This window comes from Thamnophis elegans, chromosome 14 (assembly GCF_009769535.1).
Source record: "Thamnophis elegans isolate rThaEle1 chromosome 14, rThaEle1.pri, whole genome shotgun sequence".
Lineage (NCBI taxonomy): Eukaryota > Metazoa > Chordata > Lepidosauria > Squamata > Colubridae > Thamnophis > Thamnophis elegans.
In genome coordinates, this window is record NC_045554.1 from 12951964 (window position 1) to 12966628 (window position 14665).

A 14665-nucleotide genomic window follows, 5' to 3' on the forward strand; every position below is an offset into this window, starting at 1 on the left:
GTCATGGGGGCTCACTCTGTTACGCAGCGCTAGGGATTCGAACTGCTGGCCTTTCTGATCGACAAGCTCAGCGTCTTAGCCACTGAGCCACCATGACCCCTCATGAGAAGCACCAGCTTAATGCTGTAGCCAAAGGGGGAGGTCAGCTTTGCTTCCCTTTTTCCGGTCAAACCGATGGGACCTCTTCTGTTTCCTCTCCCGACATACATTCCTCCTTCTGCCTCTCTTCTTTCTCCCTTCTTCCAAAACCCTTCTTCCTATATCTCTCCTAATTTGAATTACAAAGACTTTTCCTGGCATCTCCGTCACTACTTTGCCAGAATTGGCGATCCGGTTGCTGATGAAATATGGGATCAACCATTGTGCAACCACTATGGGATGGAAAAGCGCACCCCACACAATGAAGATGTGCTGTTTCTGCTTCTTTGCCGCTTACCTTGTCATGTTTCTCAAACATCCGTTGCAGGAATTGGTACCCGAAGTGGTTGAGCTCTGTAGTACAGTCCTGGGGTACCCGGATCCTGAAGGAGACAAGAGCAGAATTTGAGGTAGGATCTGGAGTCTGATGAATAGTAAGAGCCATGGCGACACAGTGGTTAGAAGGCAGTACTGCAGGCTACTTCTGTTGACTGCCGGCTGCCTGCAGTTTGAACCTCACCAGGCTGAAGGTTGACTCAGCCTTCCATCCTTCCAAGGTGGGTAAAATGAGAACACAGATTGTTGGGGGCAAGAGGCTGACTCTGTAAAACCGCTTAGAGAGGGCTGGAAAAAGCACTGTGAAGTGGTATATAAGTCTGTTATTGCTCTTTTCCTTCCTTCCTTCCTTCCTTCCTTCCTTCCTTCCTTCCTTCCTTCCTTCCTTCCTTTCCTTCCTTCCATCCATCCATCCATCCATCCATCCATCCATCCATCCATCCATGGTGCACAGTGGTTAGAATGCAATACTGCAGGCTACTTCTGCTGCCTGCTGGCTGCCTGCAATTTGGCAGTTCGAATCTCACCAGGACCCAGATTGTTGGGGGCAAAAGGCTGACTCTGTAAACCACTTAGAGAGGGCTCTAAAAGCACTATGAAGCGGTATATGCGTCTAAGTGCTATTGATACTGCTCTTCCTTTTCTCTTTTATCCTTCCTTCCTTCCTTCCTTCCTTCCTTCCTTCCTTCCATCCATCCATCCATCCATCCATCCATCCATAGTGGTAGTGGTTAGAATGTAGTATTGCAGACTAACTCTGCCAGCAGTTTGAATCTCACCAGGCTCAAGGTTGACTTAGCCTTCCATCCTTCTGAGAGGGGTAAAATGGGGACCCAGATTGTTGGGGGCAAGAGGCTGACTCTGTAAACTGCTTAGAGAGATCTATAAACACCTGCGAAGCAGTATATGTCTAAGTTCTATTGTTATTAGAAGCCCTGGTGGCACAGTGGTTAGAATGCAGCATTGCAGGCTAACTCAGCCCACTGCCAGCAGTTCAATCATGATTGGCTCAAGGTTGACACAACCTTTCAGCCTTCCAAGGTGGGTAAAATGAGGACCCAGATTGTTGGGGGAAAGAGGCTGACTCTGTAAACCGCTTAGAGAGAGCTGTAAAAGCACTGTGAAGTGGTATGTAAGTCTAAGTACTATTGCTATTTTCCAACTACTACAAACATTAGCCACTCCGAGACCCCAGAATCTTGCTGCAATGCAATACAGGTAGTTATCAACCTACAACCTTTCATTTAGCGACCGTTCAAAAGTTACAACGGCACTGAAAAATGTGCTTATGGCTGTTTTTCACACTTATGATCATTGCAGCACCCCCATAATCACTATATACCACTTTACAGTGCTTTTACAGCCCTCTCTGAGCGGTTTACAGAGTCAGCCACTTGCCCCCAACAATCTGGGTCCTCATTTTACCGACCTTGGAAGGATGAAAGGCTGAGTCAACCTTGAGCTGGTCAGGATTGAACTTCAGGCTGTGGGCAGAGTCAGCCTGCAATATCACATTCTAACCACCACACCATAAGGGCTCCTAATGCAACATCCAATCAACCACAGCAATTACACTTAGACTTATATACCGCTTCACAGCCCCTCTAAGCGGTTTACAGAGTCAGCCTCTTGCCCCCAACGATCTGAGTTCTCCTTTTACTAGCCTCAGAAGAACGGAAGGCTGTGTCTAACCGTCAGCCTGGTGAAATCCGAACTGCCAAATTGCAGTCAGCCGGCAGTCAGCAGAAGTAGCCTGCAGTACTGCACTCTAACCATTGAGCCACTGTGGCTCTTCCTGTACTGCTTCTCTTTTACAGGAACCTAAAAACCCGGGAGAGATCAGGTTGACTCACACTGGGCAGAGATAGTCATCGGTCAGCTCCAGGGCATCGTCATAGCCAAAGCGGCGGAGAATGGTCCATGTAGTCTCGTGACGCCCTCTCTGGATGAAGAGGGTGTTGAGGAAAAGGAAGCCTGGGGAGAGACAAGGGGGCAGTATCATTCATAAGAGGCAACTACAGCAAAGCTACCCCATGGGGACAGACTTGAGTCTTCTCAACCTCAACAGCATAGAACACAACAGAATAACAAACATGGAGACTTTGGAGGTCTTCTAGTCCAATCCCCTGCTTAGGCAGGAAATCCTCTTGTCAGGCCTGCAATTATATTCCTTTTAGAATTTTGGCCTGCCACACTTTCTCTTATTTCATTATGCTGTTTCATTAGTATAGTTGATGGGAGGGGGGAATAGACAAGAGTTGGATTGTGGAATGTATTGCTATCATTCTTTTCTAGAAGACCAAGGTCATCTTTTGTCTCCGCACTTTTACACCTGACCAGAAGCAGCTGGGTGGAGATGCCAGAGTGGAAGAAGATTGGACCATGTGATGGATTGTGTGTGTGGGGATAAGATCATGAACTTTTAACTGGGTGGGATTCTGATGTCATTTCCAGAATTGGGATTAACATAGATGTGCTAAGATGTCTGCTTTATTAAACTGGAACTTTAAGGATCGTTTTCCCTTGGACTCTGATTTAATTCTACATGATACTTGGAACGCTGACACCTACACCACTTTGGTTGTCCAATCTCTTCTTTAAAACCTCCAGTGTTGGAACATTCACAACTTCTGGAGGCAAGCTGTTCCACTGATGAACTGTTCTCACGGTCAGGAAATTTCTCCTTAGTTCTAGGTTGCGTCTTTCCTTCATTAGTTTCCATCCATTGCTTCTGCCTTGGGGTGCTTTGGAGAATAGGTTAACCCCCTATTTCTTTGTGGCAGCCCCTCAAATATTGGAACACTGCTATCATATTATCCTTACTCTTTCTTTTTATTAAACCCGACATATCCAATTCCAGCAACTGTTCTTTATGTTTTAGCTTCCAGTTCCCTAATCGTCCTTGCTGCTTTTCCCTGCACTCTATTTCTAGAGTCTCAACATCTTTTTTTAAGTAACATTTCCAGAGCCAGCTCCTTAAAGAGGAGTGGACTGTTGTACTTACCGTTGAGTGTAAGGCCATTGTCCTGGACACCGTCTGTCGTGTTCTTCCACACCACCATTTTGACATCTTCCAGAGCCTGAGGAGCCAACGGGTTTCCAAAGCAGGATTTCTACTTCCCGAGAAAAGCAAGGAGGTCAGTTCCTTATCCACATGAAGAAGTAATAGAAGCATCAGACTGACTCAGAGAGGAGGTAACAGCTGTTGGGAAGCTTGGTATATTCCAAATTCTCTCAAAATCAATGAATAGAATAGAATGGAATAGAACAGAACACTGAGAATAAAATACGGAATATGGAACAGAAGAGAAGACGGAATACAGATAATAGAATAGAATATTGGAATGAAGAACAGAATGGATGGCGTGGCGTGCTGTGGCGTAGGGTAGAGTAGTATAGAATAGAATACTTTATTGGCCGTGTGGTTGGACATTCAAAGACAGGTGGTCCCTATTTTTCTACTTGCATTTTGAACTGCTAGGTTGGCAGAAGCTGGGACAAGTAATGGGAACTCACTCCGTTATGTGGCACTAGGGATTCGAACCACCAAACTGCCAACCTTTCTGATCGACAAACTCAGCATCTTAGCCACTGAGCCACCTACCGTACACATACATATGCTATATCTATATCTATCTGTATCTATCTGTCTGTCTATCTCTATATATCTAAAATCTATCTATATATCAGTATATCTATATCTATGTCTGTCTGTCTGTCTATCATCCATCCATCCATCCATCCATCCATCTATATCTATAATCCATCTATAGAGATGATAGAGATTATAGATTATAGAGATTATACACTGAGCCACCGCGTCCTTTAAACAAACAGTGTCAAAAGACAACCACAGTGATTTAACAACTGTGGCAAGAAAGGTGGTTAACATGGGGCAAAACTCACTTAAAGAAATATTCTGCTTAGAAATAGAAGTTTCAGGCACAATGGTGGTCGTAAATTGAGGACTATCTGCCCTATCTATGCCTATTGAAAGCATAATGATCTGAAGCTCTCTTGATGTTCTGAGAACACACACAGTTTTCCAGCTTCTTCCCCCACCACCAACCCACATTGAAAACAACATGGTACCTGGAAATAATTCAGCTCTTCATCACTTAGGATTTGATTGTTGTCCTGATCAGACATGGTGAAAATGCGAGTGAGTGCTCGGGCACATGCTGGTCTTAACTGAAAAGGACAGAAGTGCAATTTTAAAAAGAGGGAATATGAAGTAGATGATTCCACACACACACACACCCAATGTTTTATTTATTTCATTTATATTACTTTCCATTTCCACCAAACACTGGGTTTTAGACAATCAAAATCTACACATATTTGTTATAACATTCAATCACAATTGTAAAGTTTCCTAACAATGCCGTAACTGATTCATAATAATCGAGCCAATGTTTTAATACAATAACCAGTGATTTATTGATAGCTTTATTAGGGAAGATTTATTCGCAGCCAAATCTTTGCTTTGTCTACCTGCTTCTGAACTTTACCCCTGTTCCTTTCCCCCACCTTAGTCTGTGTCATAAATCACGTTACCCAAGATACACCCCTCCCAACCGGCAGTAGTAATCCGAGATCCCATTCCAGCCGACAGTATGCATGGAATTTACTCCCACTCATTCTGTACCCATGACAACACAGAGAGTTGACATCCGGCTCCCCTCACTTTCCAAAAGTAACCTGTGCAAAGCATATATATATATGCTCAGAAAACATATATAATTATGACCTATATATCTATATAATTACAATAGTACATAGAATCTTCATCATCAAATTCTCTCCACATTAGCATGTCCTCTTTTTTATATCTTCTCCTTTCTAAATCCTGTTCCGATAAAATACATCCCACGTCAAGAAATATTCAGTTTTTTCTTTATCCTTAATAATGAGCGTTAACCTGTTCATGTCTGCGCATTTTAATGTGAAGTAGATGTTGACACACTCATTTTTACTTTTATGTAATGAAATTTACTTACTAAAAGTTCACGCAAGCTTGTCTAACGGATTCCAGCCCTGCCAGCTCTACTCTAATTGCAACATTATCAGGCAGATGCTTTAGAATAAGAGAGTTGGAAGGGACCACGGAGGTCTTCTAGTCCAAGCCCCTGCCTAGACAGGGAACCCTATACCATTTCAGACAAGTTTACCTGTTTCTCCTCTGGATCATAGAGAGGGGCAGTTGGGTGAAGGACAGCTTTTTGGGCATAGTAGAAGAGCTCAGAAATGTTTTTCAGGTTCTTTGCTGAACACTGGTGTAGAAAGAGGGAAAGAGAAGTTGATTCATTAAAAGGTAAAGGTTCCCCACGCACATCTGTGCTAGTCGTTCCTGACTCTAGAGGGCGGTGCTCATCTCCATTTCAAAGCCGAGGAGCCAGCACTGTCCGAAGACGTCTTCATGGTCATGTGGCCAGCATGACTAAACGCCGAAGGCACACGGAACGCTGTTACCTTCCCACCAAAGGTGGTTCCTATTTTTCTATTTGCATTTTTATGTGCTTTCGAACTGCTGGGTTGGCAGAAGCTGGGAGCTCACTCTGTTACACGGCACTAGGGATTTGAACCGCCAAACTGCTGACCTTTCTGATTGACCAGCAAAGCGTCTTAGCCACTGAGCCGCCACGTCCCTATAAATAATGACATAGAATTGCTAAACTGTCCTGCAGTGAGTTGTCCCCAAGGCAAGTTGGACGCGGTGAATTGGCTGCAGCAAGTTGCCTGTGTCAAGTTGTCCCATTCCCTCCTCCCCGGAGAGTGGGCCATGGGCCAGAGTGTTTTGGACCCATCATAAACAAGTTTTCCGTCACTCAATCAAATGTACCATATTTTTCAGATTATAAGACGCACCTGAAAAAAGCATAAAAATCGGGCCAAAAGGAGTCTCGAAAATGGACTGAAAACAACCCCCCAAAAGGCCGTGCGGAGTACAAAAAATGGCCGGCTGGTGAACGGGGCTTTGACAATATTTGGTCTATAAGAAGCACAGAAATTTTCACCCCCTTTTGGGAGACAAAAAAGTGCGTCGCATAGTCCGAAAAATACAGTATGTACAATTTCCCTGCCAACATCCGGACAGTTCCTCACCTCCACGCAGGTCTCGATCTCAGAGAACTGGTTCATGATGGGCAGAATGGTTTCCATGGAGCTCCCGGTGTGCAGGTCGGACTTGTTTCCCACAAGAATGATGGGGATCCTTGAAAAGAAGAAAAGTTTTGGAGAAACCCATCAAAGATGGGAGTGTTCTGACCCAGGCTTCCTTAACAAGCATGGAACAGACTCTGGGTCCTGGCAAAACTCCTTTTATTTACACGACTGTGAGTTCCTTTCATTCACAGTCAACAAGGCTTTAGCAAACAGTCTCCTTTCAGAGGAATATTTATCAACACGAACCTTATCTCGCCTCGAGAGCTGCCAGATAAGTCGCTTCCAAACGCAGGAAAAGGCAAAACTTGGCACAGAGTGTCTTATGGTCATAAACAGAACTGTCCACTCTTGAAACAACCGAAGGAACGAATTGTTTCCTACAAAAACCCACTCCCCATTTGCTCCTCTTTTGTTTCCTATGGGAGGGGCCAATCACCTCCAAGGTGTGGCTTTACTCCCAAATCGATCCTGCTTTCTGTTGTTCTTGTCTTCTGGCAGCTCTGTGCATGCGCACACTGGGAACAGGCTCCAGCTGTTTCTCTGCCTCACTGCTGTCTAATTTCCTCTCTGCCTCTGATGCAGAGCCCTCATCTGAGCTTTCCTCAGCCCCCAGGTCTGGCCCATGCTCCTCCCCAACCTCCTCCCTGTTTGATTCTGCTGCCGGTGGGCCACAACAGGGGGAGAGGCTGTAGTGAAGGCGGCAGAAAGGGAGTGGAGTGGGATGGCATGGGGAGAAAAGCCCAACAGATCCAGAATCCATAAGTCGCTGCGCAGCTGAGCCCCCCCCCCCAAGGGATTTATTAACAGGGGCCCATGCGAGCCAACACACTCCAACCCACTTTTTAAATTTTTATTTTAATTCAAACACTATCTTCCATTAAACAATGTTTAAACATCTATTTTGTGCAAATATTTTATACAATAACCATTAGTTTACTGCCATATTTATTATTTTATCTATTCTTACCTTAATACTAATACTAATATATACCATACCTTACTATAACAATCCTCTTTACTTATTTAAGTTTGTTAAAAACATTTTCTGTTTCACTCCTCTGCTTTTTTCCACTTTTCATATTTATTCTTTAAACCATTGATAAAATAATTCCCATATGTCATAATAATCAGATTGTTCCTTCTCTTTAATTTCAAGTATTCATTCATTCAATTTCAACCTATTCATTTATGCACATTCTAATATTTTTCTAATCACATTCTCATCCATATAGGGATCACTTCATCCCCCCCCCCCCAATTTTATGCAAATACAATCCTAGCTGGAGTTATTGCAGTGATTATCAAGTATATATTTCTTTACTGTAAGTTTCTGGTAAAATTCCCAACAAAAATAATTCAAGTTTCAGATCAATATGCTGTTGTATCATCTCCTCCAACCATGTACATATTTTTATCCAATATTTTTGGGCTTTTATGCATATTCACCACATATGATAGATAATACAACCCTGGTGGCTGGTGGCATTTCCAACATTTCGCTGATTTGTCTTTAAACGTCTTTGTCAACCTTGCCGGTGGAAAATGCCATCTGTAAAACATCTTGTACACATTCTTTTTATATGCACACCCCAACCTGCTCTGAAGGACTTTAGATACCTGGCACACCTCTCAATGCCACCATTCACCATCGGAATCCATTTTGTCCGAATCTGGGGAAACAAGGAAGGGAAAAGCAAATGGGTGGGAGAATCTCCGCATCCCTAACTCATTCCTCAATTTTTAAGAAATAAGCCCTGGAGGAGACACCCAAGTCTAACCACACCATCAAGTCCCCCCCCCCCAAAAGCTCCAGCTGAGATTCATCCTCCATCCAATGCAACAGATGCCCTTCAAAGAAACATCATGAGATGCAGAGAGGAACTCATGATGTAAGGCCTGCAGTCATATTCCTTTTTAGGAACTTTGGCCTGCTACACTCTCTATTATTTCATTATGCTGCTTCATTAGTGTAGTAATTGGGAGGGGGAATAGAAAGGAGTAGAATTGTGGAATGTGTTGTTGTCATTCCTTTCTAGAAGCCCAAGGTCATCTTTTGTCTCTGCACCTCTGCATCTGACTGGAACCAGCTGGGTGGAGATGCCAGCGTGGCCGAAGATTGGACCATGTGATGGATTTATGGGTGTGGGGATAAGATCATGAACTTTCAACTGGGTGGAATCCCAGGAAGCTTTTAGATTTGGGATTCCACAGATGTGGCAACATGTCTGTCTTATTAAATTGGAACTTTAAGGATAGCTCTGCTTTGGACTCTGATTTAATTCTGCATGATATTTGGAACACTGACACATACATTGTTCTGAGCCAGCTCCCCAAACATAACAAACCCTCTGAAGTGAACTGAAAAGACTCCTTTATTAGGAATGCCTGGGAAAAAGTTTTCTTCTCAACACAGTCTAACAAGGCCATCCGGCCGGAAGATGAATAGTCTGCCACATCTATTCATCTCTGCCCCCTGCCTTTTATCCCCAGAGCTAGGGTGGGGCTTCGCTAGCAGCAGTGGCTCTTCCTTGCCAAAGACCAGCTCATAGATTTCCACTGCTCTCCTCTCCTCTGCCTTCTGCGCATCCGCGTGTCAGGCATCGGACCCAGCTGTTCTTCCTCTTCCTCCTCAGCCACCCCAGAGCTGTTGACTCTCCATCTGAAGGCTGATGGATGGCCAAGACTCCGTCTCTGTCTCTCTGCCAGCTCCATTCCCTCTTCCCCCTGAGATCTCGGGTTGCCTTGCTGCTGACCCTGACTCCAATGCCTCCTCCTCCGCCTCCTCTGATTGAGCTACTGAAGGGGCCTGTAACCAACAGGCCACAACACAAACATTCATAGGGCCTTGCCTAGGAAATTCAAAGCAGGGAGCAGTGCAATGGTGGACTTGTGAATGGGCAGCTTAGAGGCCTGTTGATGTTACCTTGTCAATGGTGGCCTCTTCTGTGACGTCATAGACCATGCACACCACATTGGCCTGAAAGGGAGAAAAGTGGGAGAGGGCTCTAACGAATGCACAGAAATTTCCATCTCGAAGCTCTTCTCCAGATTGTTTTTGTTGCAAAGAACACACATTCCAATGTTGGGTTTAGCAACATCGACACGAGCCAACTACAGCTTGAATGCATTGCCCTAGTGAGTTGGCACATGTCAACAACGCCCTCCATTTATGACTACCAGCATGGCAAAGAGATGCTTCTGCTGAGTGAGAACAGGGATGTCAAACTCAACTTCATCAAGGGCCGCATCAGGGCTGTGTTTGACCACGTCGTCACTTGTGTCGGGGGGGGGGGGCGCCTGTGGTGGCCCAAGCGCTCTGCCAGCGAAAACGGGCTCTCAAGCTCAGTTTTCCACTGCGACGGCCTCCTGCAACCCTCTGCCAGCGAAAACTGACCTTGGGAAAGCCATCCGTAGACTTCCCAAGTTCCATTTTTGCTGGCAGAGGCCCCAGCAAGCAGATTCTTCACTGTGTCCATGGCAGTCCCAGGGGCCTTGAGTTTGACAACCCTGGCATAGAAAGAAAAATGACCTTGACAGAAATATGGAGGAACTGTTACCCAGGTAAAAGGGGCCATTTTTTAAAAAACAAAATCCAGAACTGTGAGATAACACTTGCAAGATGCTTGTGCAGTTTCCTCCCTGATTCATATGGGACACAAGAAGGAAGAGGGGGACACAATCAAACTTGCAAAAGCCTGTCTTAATAAAAGTAGTTTTAGCCTTCCTCGGGAGTTGAATTTTTGGTTTGGTCCATGTAGTGGGGATAAAACAGAGATCTTACTCTCTAATATGCTACTTCTTAGAATAGAAGTGGAAGGGACTTTGGAGGTCTTCCAATCTAATACTCCCCCCCCACTTCAAGAAGGAGAGATCCTGTACCATTTCAAACAAACTGGTTGTCCAATCTCTTCTTGAAAACTTCCAGGGTTGGAGCATTCACAACTTCTGGAGGCAAGCTGTTCCACTGATTAATGGTTTTAAATTTCTCCTTAGTTCTAAGTTGCTTCTCTCCTTGATTAGTTTCTACCAATTGCTTCTTGTCCTGCCCTCAGGTGCTTTGGAGAATAAGTGGACCCCCTCTTCTTTGTGGCAGCCCCTCAAATATTGGAAGACTGTTTTCATGACATCCCTTCTTGTTTTCACTAACTAGACAATTACTGCAAATGTTCTTTATGTCTATCTCTATCTATCTATCTATCTATCTATCTATCTATCTATCTATCTATCTATCTATCTATCATCTATCTATCTATCTATCTATCTATCTATCTATCTATCTATCTATCTATCTATCGTATTTTGAGTATAAGACGCACCAAGATTTTGAAGAGGCAAATTTTAAAAAAAGTTTTTGCATTCTGCAGACCTCCCAAAAATGGGCCTGCTTTTTGTAAAAAAAAAAAGAGAGAGAGAGGCATGCATAGCATTTAGGAGGCTTGTAGAGTGCTCCTGGGGCTGGGAGGCAAAACCGAACAAAAAACAGCCCGTTTTTGCTCCTTTTTGCCCTCCCCAGTCACCCAGGAGCACTCTGGAAGCCTCCTAAAAGCTATGCACGGCCATTTTTGCAAAGGGGGCGGGGTTTTGGATACTGCTGTATTCAGTGTGTAAGACGCACCCACATTTTCACTCTTTTTTGGGGGGAAAGGTGTGTCTTATATTCTGAAAAATATGGTATCTATCTAATCTATCATCTGTCTATCTGTATCTCTCTCTCTCTCTCTCTCTCTCTCTCTCTCTAATCTATTATCTCTCTGTCCATATTTGTCTGTCTGTCCAGATTTCTCCTTAGTTCTCGGTTGCTTCTCTCCTGGATTGGTTTCCACCCATTGCTTCTTGTCCTGCCTTTAGGATATAGGCCAAGTCCCTCTTCTTCTTTTTTCTCCATATGCAGGGGGCTGGTATGTCCCTCTCTGCAACTGAATGTCCATTGTGCTTTATGACATCGCTTGGGGCTTCCCATGGCAACACAGCTGTATATATATATATGGTAACCAGGCTGAAGCTAAGTGACTCATGCTCCCTGCAAAGAAGGAGGGACTTGTGGCCTGCTCCTCCCCTGAGTCTTCTGCCTGCTTCTCTCTAAAGCTGGTAGGTTAAACCCCCATAGCTCTACTGCTGGCAAGCATGAATGAAGTGAAGATAAAACAGATCAGGTTAATCCCCAGCAGGCTTTGGGAGGGATTTGGGAAGAGTTTTGGTGTCTAGGTTCAGAGAGGTAAAGAGAGGAAGGGGAGGGGAACTCCTTCAGATCTTGGGATCACCTTGGCAATCTCTTCTTGGAGCTCTTCGTCTGTCTGTTCGGCTTCTGAAAGGAGAAACAAAATGAGCCACATTGGTGCAGTGGTTAGATTGCAGTACTGCAGCCTACTTCTGCTGCCTGCCGGCTGCCTGCAATTTGACAGTTCAAATCTCACCAGGCTCCTGGATGACTGAGTCTTCCATCCTTCTGAGGTGGGCAAAATGAGGGCCCAGATTGTTGGGGGCAAGAGGCTGACTCTGTAAACTGCTTAGCGAAGGGCTGTAAAGCCCTATGAAGCGGTATATAGTGTAAGTGCTATTGCTCTTTTCCTTCCTTCCTTTTCTTCCTTCCTATGGTTAGAATCAGTGGTGGGTTATGACTGGTATGGGTATACCAGTGCCTGCCAGCACTGGGTACTGTTCCAGTATGGTGCTCCGGAGGGCCCACCCACCTGCCCAGCATCCTTAACTTTATTTGACCTCTTTGGGGCTTCTCGCTTGGCGCCTGCGCGACACTCTGCCAAGCAGCTGGAGTGTTGCAGATGGTAAGTATACATGGGTGCGCTGGGCCCGTGTGCTGTGCACGTTCATGTGGTGGACGCCAGGCCCCGTTGCACCGTAACGGTTGCACGGAATCCGGAACCCATCACTGGTTTGAATGCAGTATTCTAGGTTGGCTATGCCAGTAGTTCAAATCTCACCAAGCTCCAGGTTGACTCGGCCTTCCTTCTTCCGAGGTTGGCAAAATGAGGAGCCAGATTGTTGGGGGCAAGAGGCTGACTCTGTAAACCGCTTAGAGAGGGCAGTAAAAGCACCATGAAGCGGTATATAAATCTAAGGGCTATTGCTATTTGGCTCTGCAACCTTTCAGACATATGCAAAGTGAGAAGCAACCAATCCACCATAGACAGGATGTTAAGGCCACCGTGGAACCAGGTTGGCCTTGTCTATTGCTCAGAGCCAGAATGAACTTTTGCACAATGCCCACTTTAAGGTATGGTACGGGATGGTAGAGAGCCAGTTTGGTCTAGTGCCGGGATGACGAACCTATGGCATGCATACCACAGGTGGCACGTGGAGCCATTTATCAGGGCACGCGAGGCGTTGCCCCTGTCAGCTGGCTAGCGTGCCACCTTTTTTAAAGCCATTTTTTGCCCTCCCCAGGCTCCAGATGCTTTATAGGAGCCTGGTGAGGGTGAAAACAGCCCCCCCCCCTGGAGGCTTCAGGAGCAAAAAACCGACCCTACGGGCAAACAGAAAATTCAGGAACAGACTTCCGGTTTCTCGTAGGGCCGGTTTAAGCCCTCTGGAGTCTTCAGGGGCCTTCTGGAGGCTTCCCTGAAGGCTCTGGAGGATGAAAAATGACCCAACGGACAAACCGGAAGTCACTTCCTGAAGGTCCCTGAAGGCTCCGGACGACTAAAAACGGCCCTACAAGAAACCCGAAGTGACTTCCAGTTTGCTTGTGGGGTCAATTTTCGTCCTCTAGAGCCTTCAGGGAAGCGTCTGGAAGGCCCCTGAAGGCTCCGGAGGGCTTAAACCGGCCCTATGAGCAAAACGGAAGTCGCCGGTTTTTGCACTCCGGAGGCTTCAGGGAAGCTCCTGAAGCCTCCGGAGGGGGCGGAGGAGGCTATTTTTGCTCTCCCCAAGCTCCTAAAAACCCTCTGGAGTCTGGGGATGGCAAAAAAAGGAATGCAAAAAATGGGGGCGGGGGAGTGCCTGTCATGCACGATGCACGCTGTGGGGGGGGGGTGTTGCGCATTGCATTATGGGTGCAGCAAGCCTGTGCACAACCCCCCCCCAGCGCTCCCCCTGCTTATGGCACACGAGCCAAAAAAGGTTCGCCATCGCTGGTCTAGTGGTTAAGGCATCAGGCTAGAAAGCAGGAGAGAGTGTGTTCAAGTCCTGCCTTAGCCATGAAAAGTAGCTGAGTGACTTTGGGCCAGTCACTCTCTCCCAACTCAACACACCTGACAAGGTGGTTATTGTGGGTGTCAGGGCAGCCTCCCTCAGTAACCAAGAAAGAAACCACTCAGCTCCATTTTGCAGAATTAAGAGTACTTTTACTGGTTATGAGTAGATAGCAGCTAAGCAAAGCAAGATCTAAGGCAAAAGCGCGTGTAATCATAGACATCAATAGGTGACCCAACTCCTTCCCCCTGGTAACCCCATCCCATAGTCCAATCCGCACACCCCTCAGGTGTCATGTGGGTTCCATCTTCAAAAAGCATCATCAGGTTGGTATGCTGGACAGTTGGCCTTGGTGGCAAATCCACTATCTGCAGCATGCGCAGTAGATGGTGAGAACAACTCCCTTTTTACAACCACTCCTGTACTGAATACTTCCCCACCCAAATACCATGCCCCTCCCTCCCCGTTTCAATGGCAGCCGAAAGCAAGTAGCGAAGCAGAGGCTGACAGTGGGGAAAATAGGAGGAGGAAGGTGCGGTGGATATGTCTGCCTCCTTGAGGTATTTGCAAAAATAATAAAGGCAGGATACAAATAAACCAACAAAAATAAAATGGTGCAAATACAGAAGGGAAGGAAAAAAACATCCAATCTGAATTCCAACCCTTGAACTCACAAGCATCACAGAAAACCGTGCTGTGGTCTACTGCCATGTGGCATGGCTTGTTGCAAAATCCTGGCTTCTTAGTCAGAAAAATCACCTGCCATTTATGTCTGTGACATACCTGAATAGTCTACAATGTGGGTGGGAACCTTCTCAGGAGTGACGTCTGCAGGAATGATGATCTCTTCCGCCCGAGGGGGAACCTGGGGTGAAGA

The 14665-nt window shown here is 45.8% G+C and overlaps 1 protein-coding gene across 2 annotated transcripts in view; it reads right to left on the reverse strand.

Annotated features, from left to right (window-relative positions):
• The window catches only part of RHOT2 (ras homolog family member T2), a 42216-nt gene that overhangs the window by 17090 nt on the left and 10461 nt on the right, over positions 1-14665 (reverse strand). Inside the window, exons 3-12 of one of the 2 annotated variants that reach the window (XM_032230969.1) lie at positions 14572-14653; positions 11901-11944; positions 9563-9616; positions 8266-8309; positions 6580-6688; positions 5646-5747; positions 4567-4665; positions 3479-3587; positions 2328-2448; positions 437-521 (exon numbers count right to left, since the gene is read on the reverse strand). In XM_032230969.1, coding sequence (XP_032086860.1) covers positions 437-521; positions 2328-2448; positions 3479-3587; positions 4567-4665; positions 5646-5747; positions 6580-6688; positions 8266-8309; positions 9563-9616; positions 11901-11944; positions 14572-14653 — 849 coding nt within the window. Of the gene's footprint in view, positions 1-436; positions 522-2327; positions 2449-3478; positions 3588-4566; positions 4666-5645; positions 5748-6579; positions 6689-8256; positions 8310-9562; positions 9617-11900; positions 11945-14571; positions 14654-14665 lie in introns of both variants that reach the window. The other variant, XM_032230968.1, reaches the window with a different exon arrangement.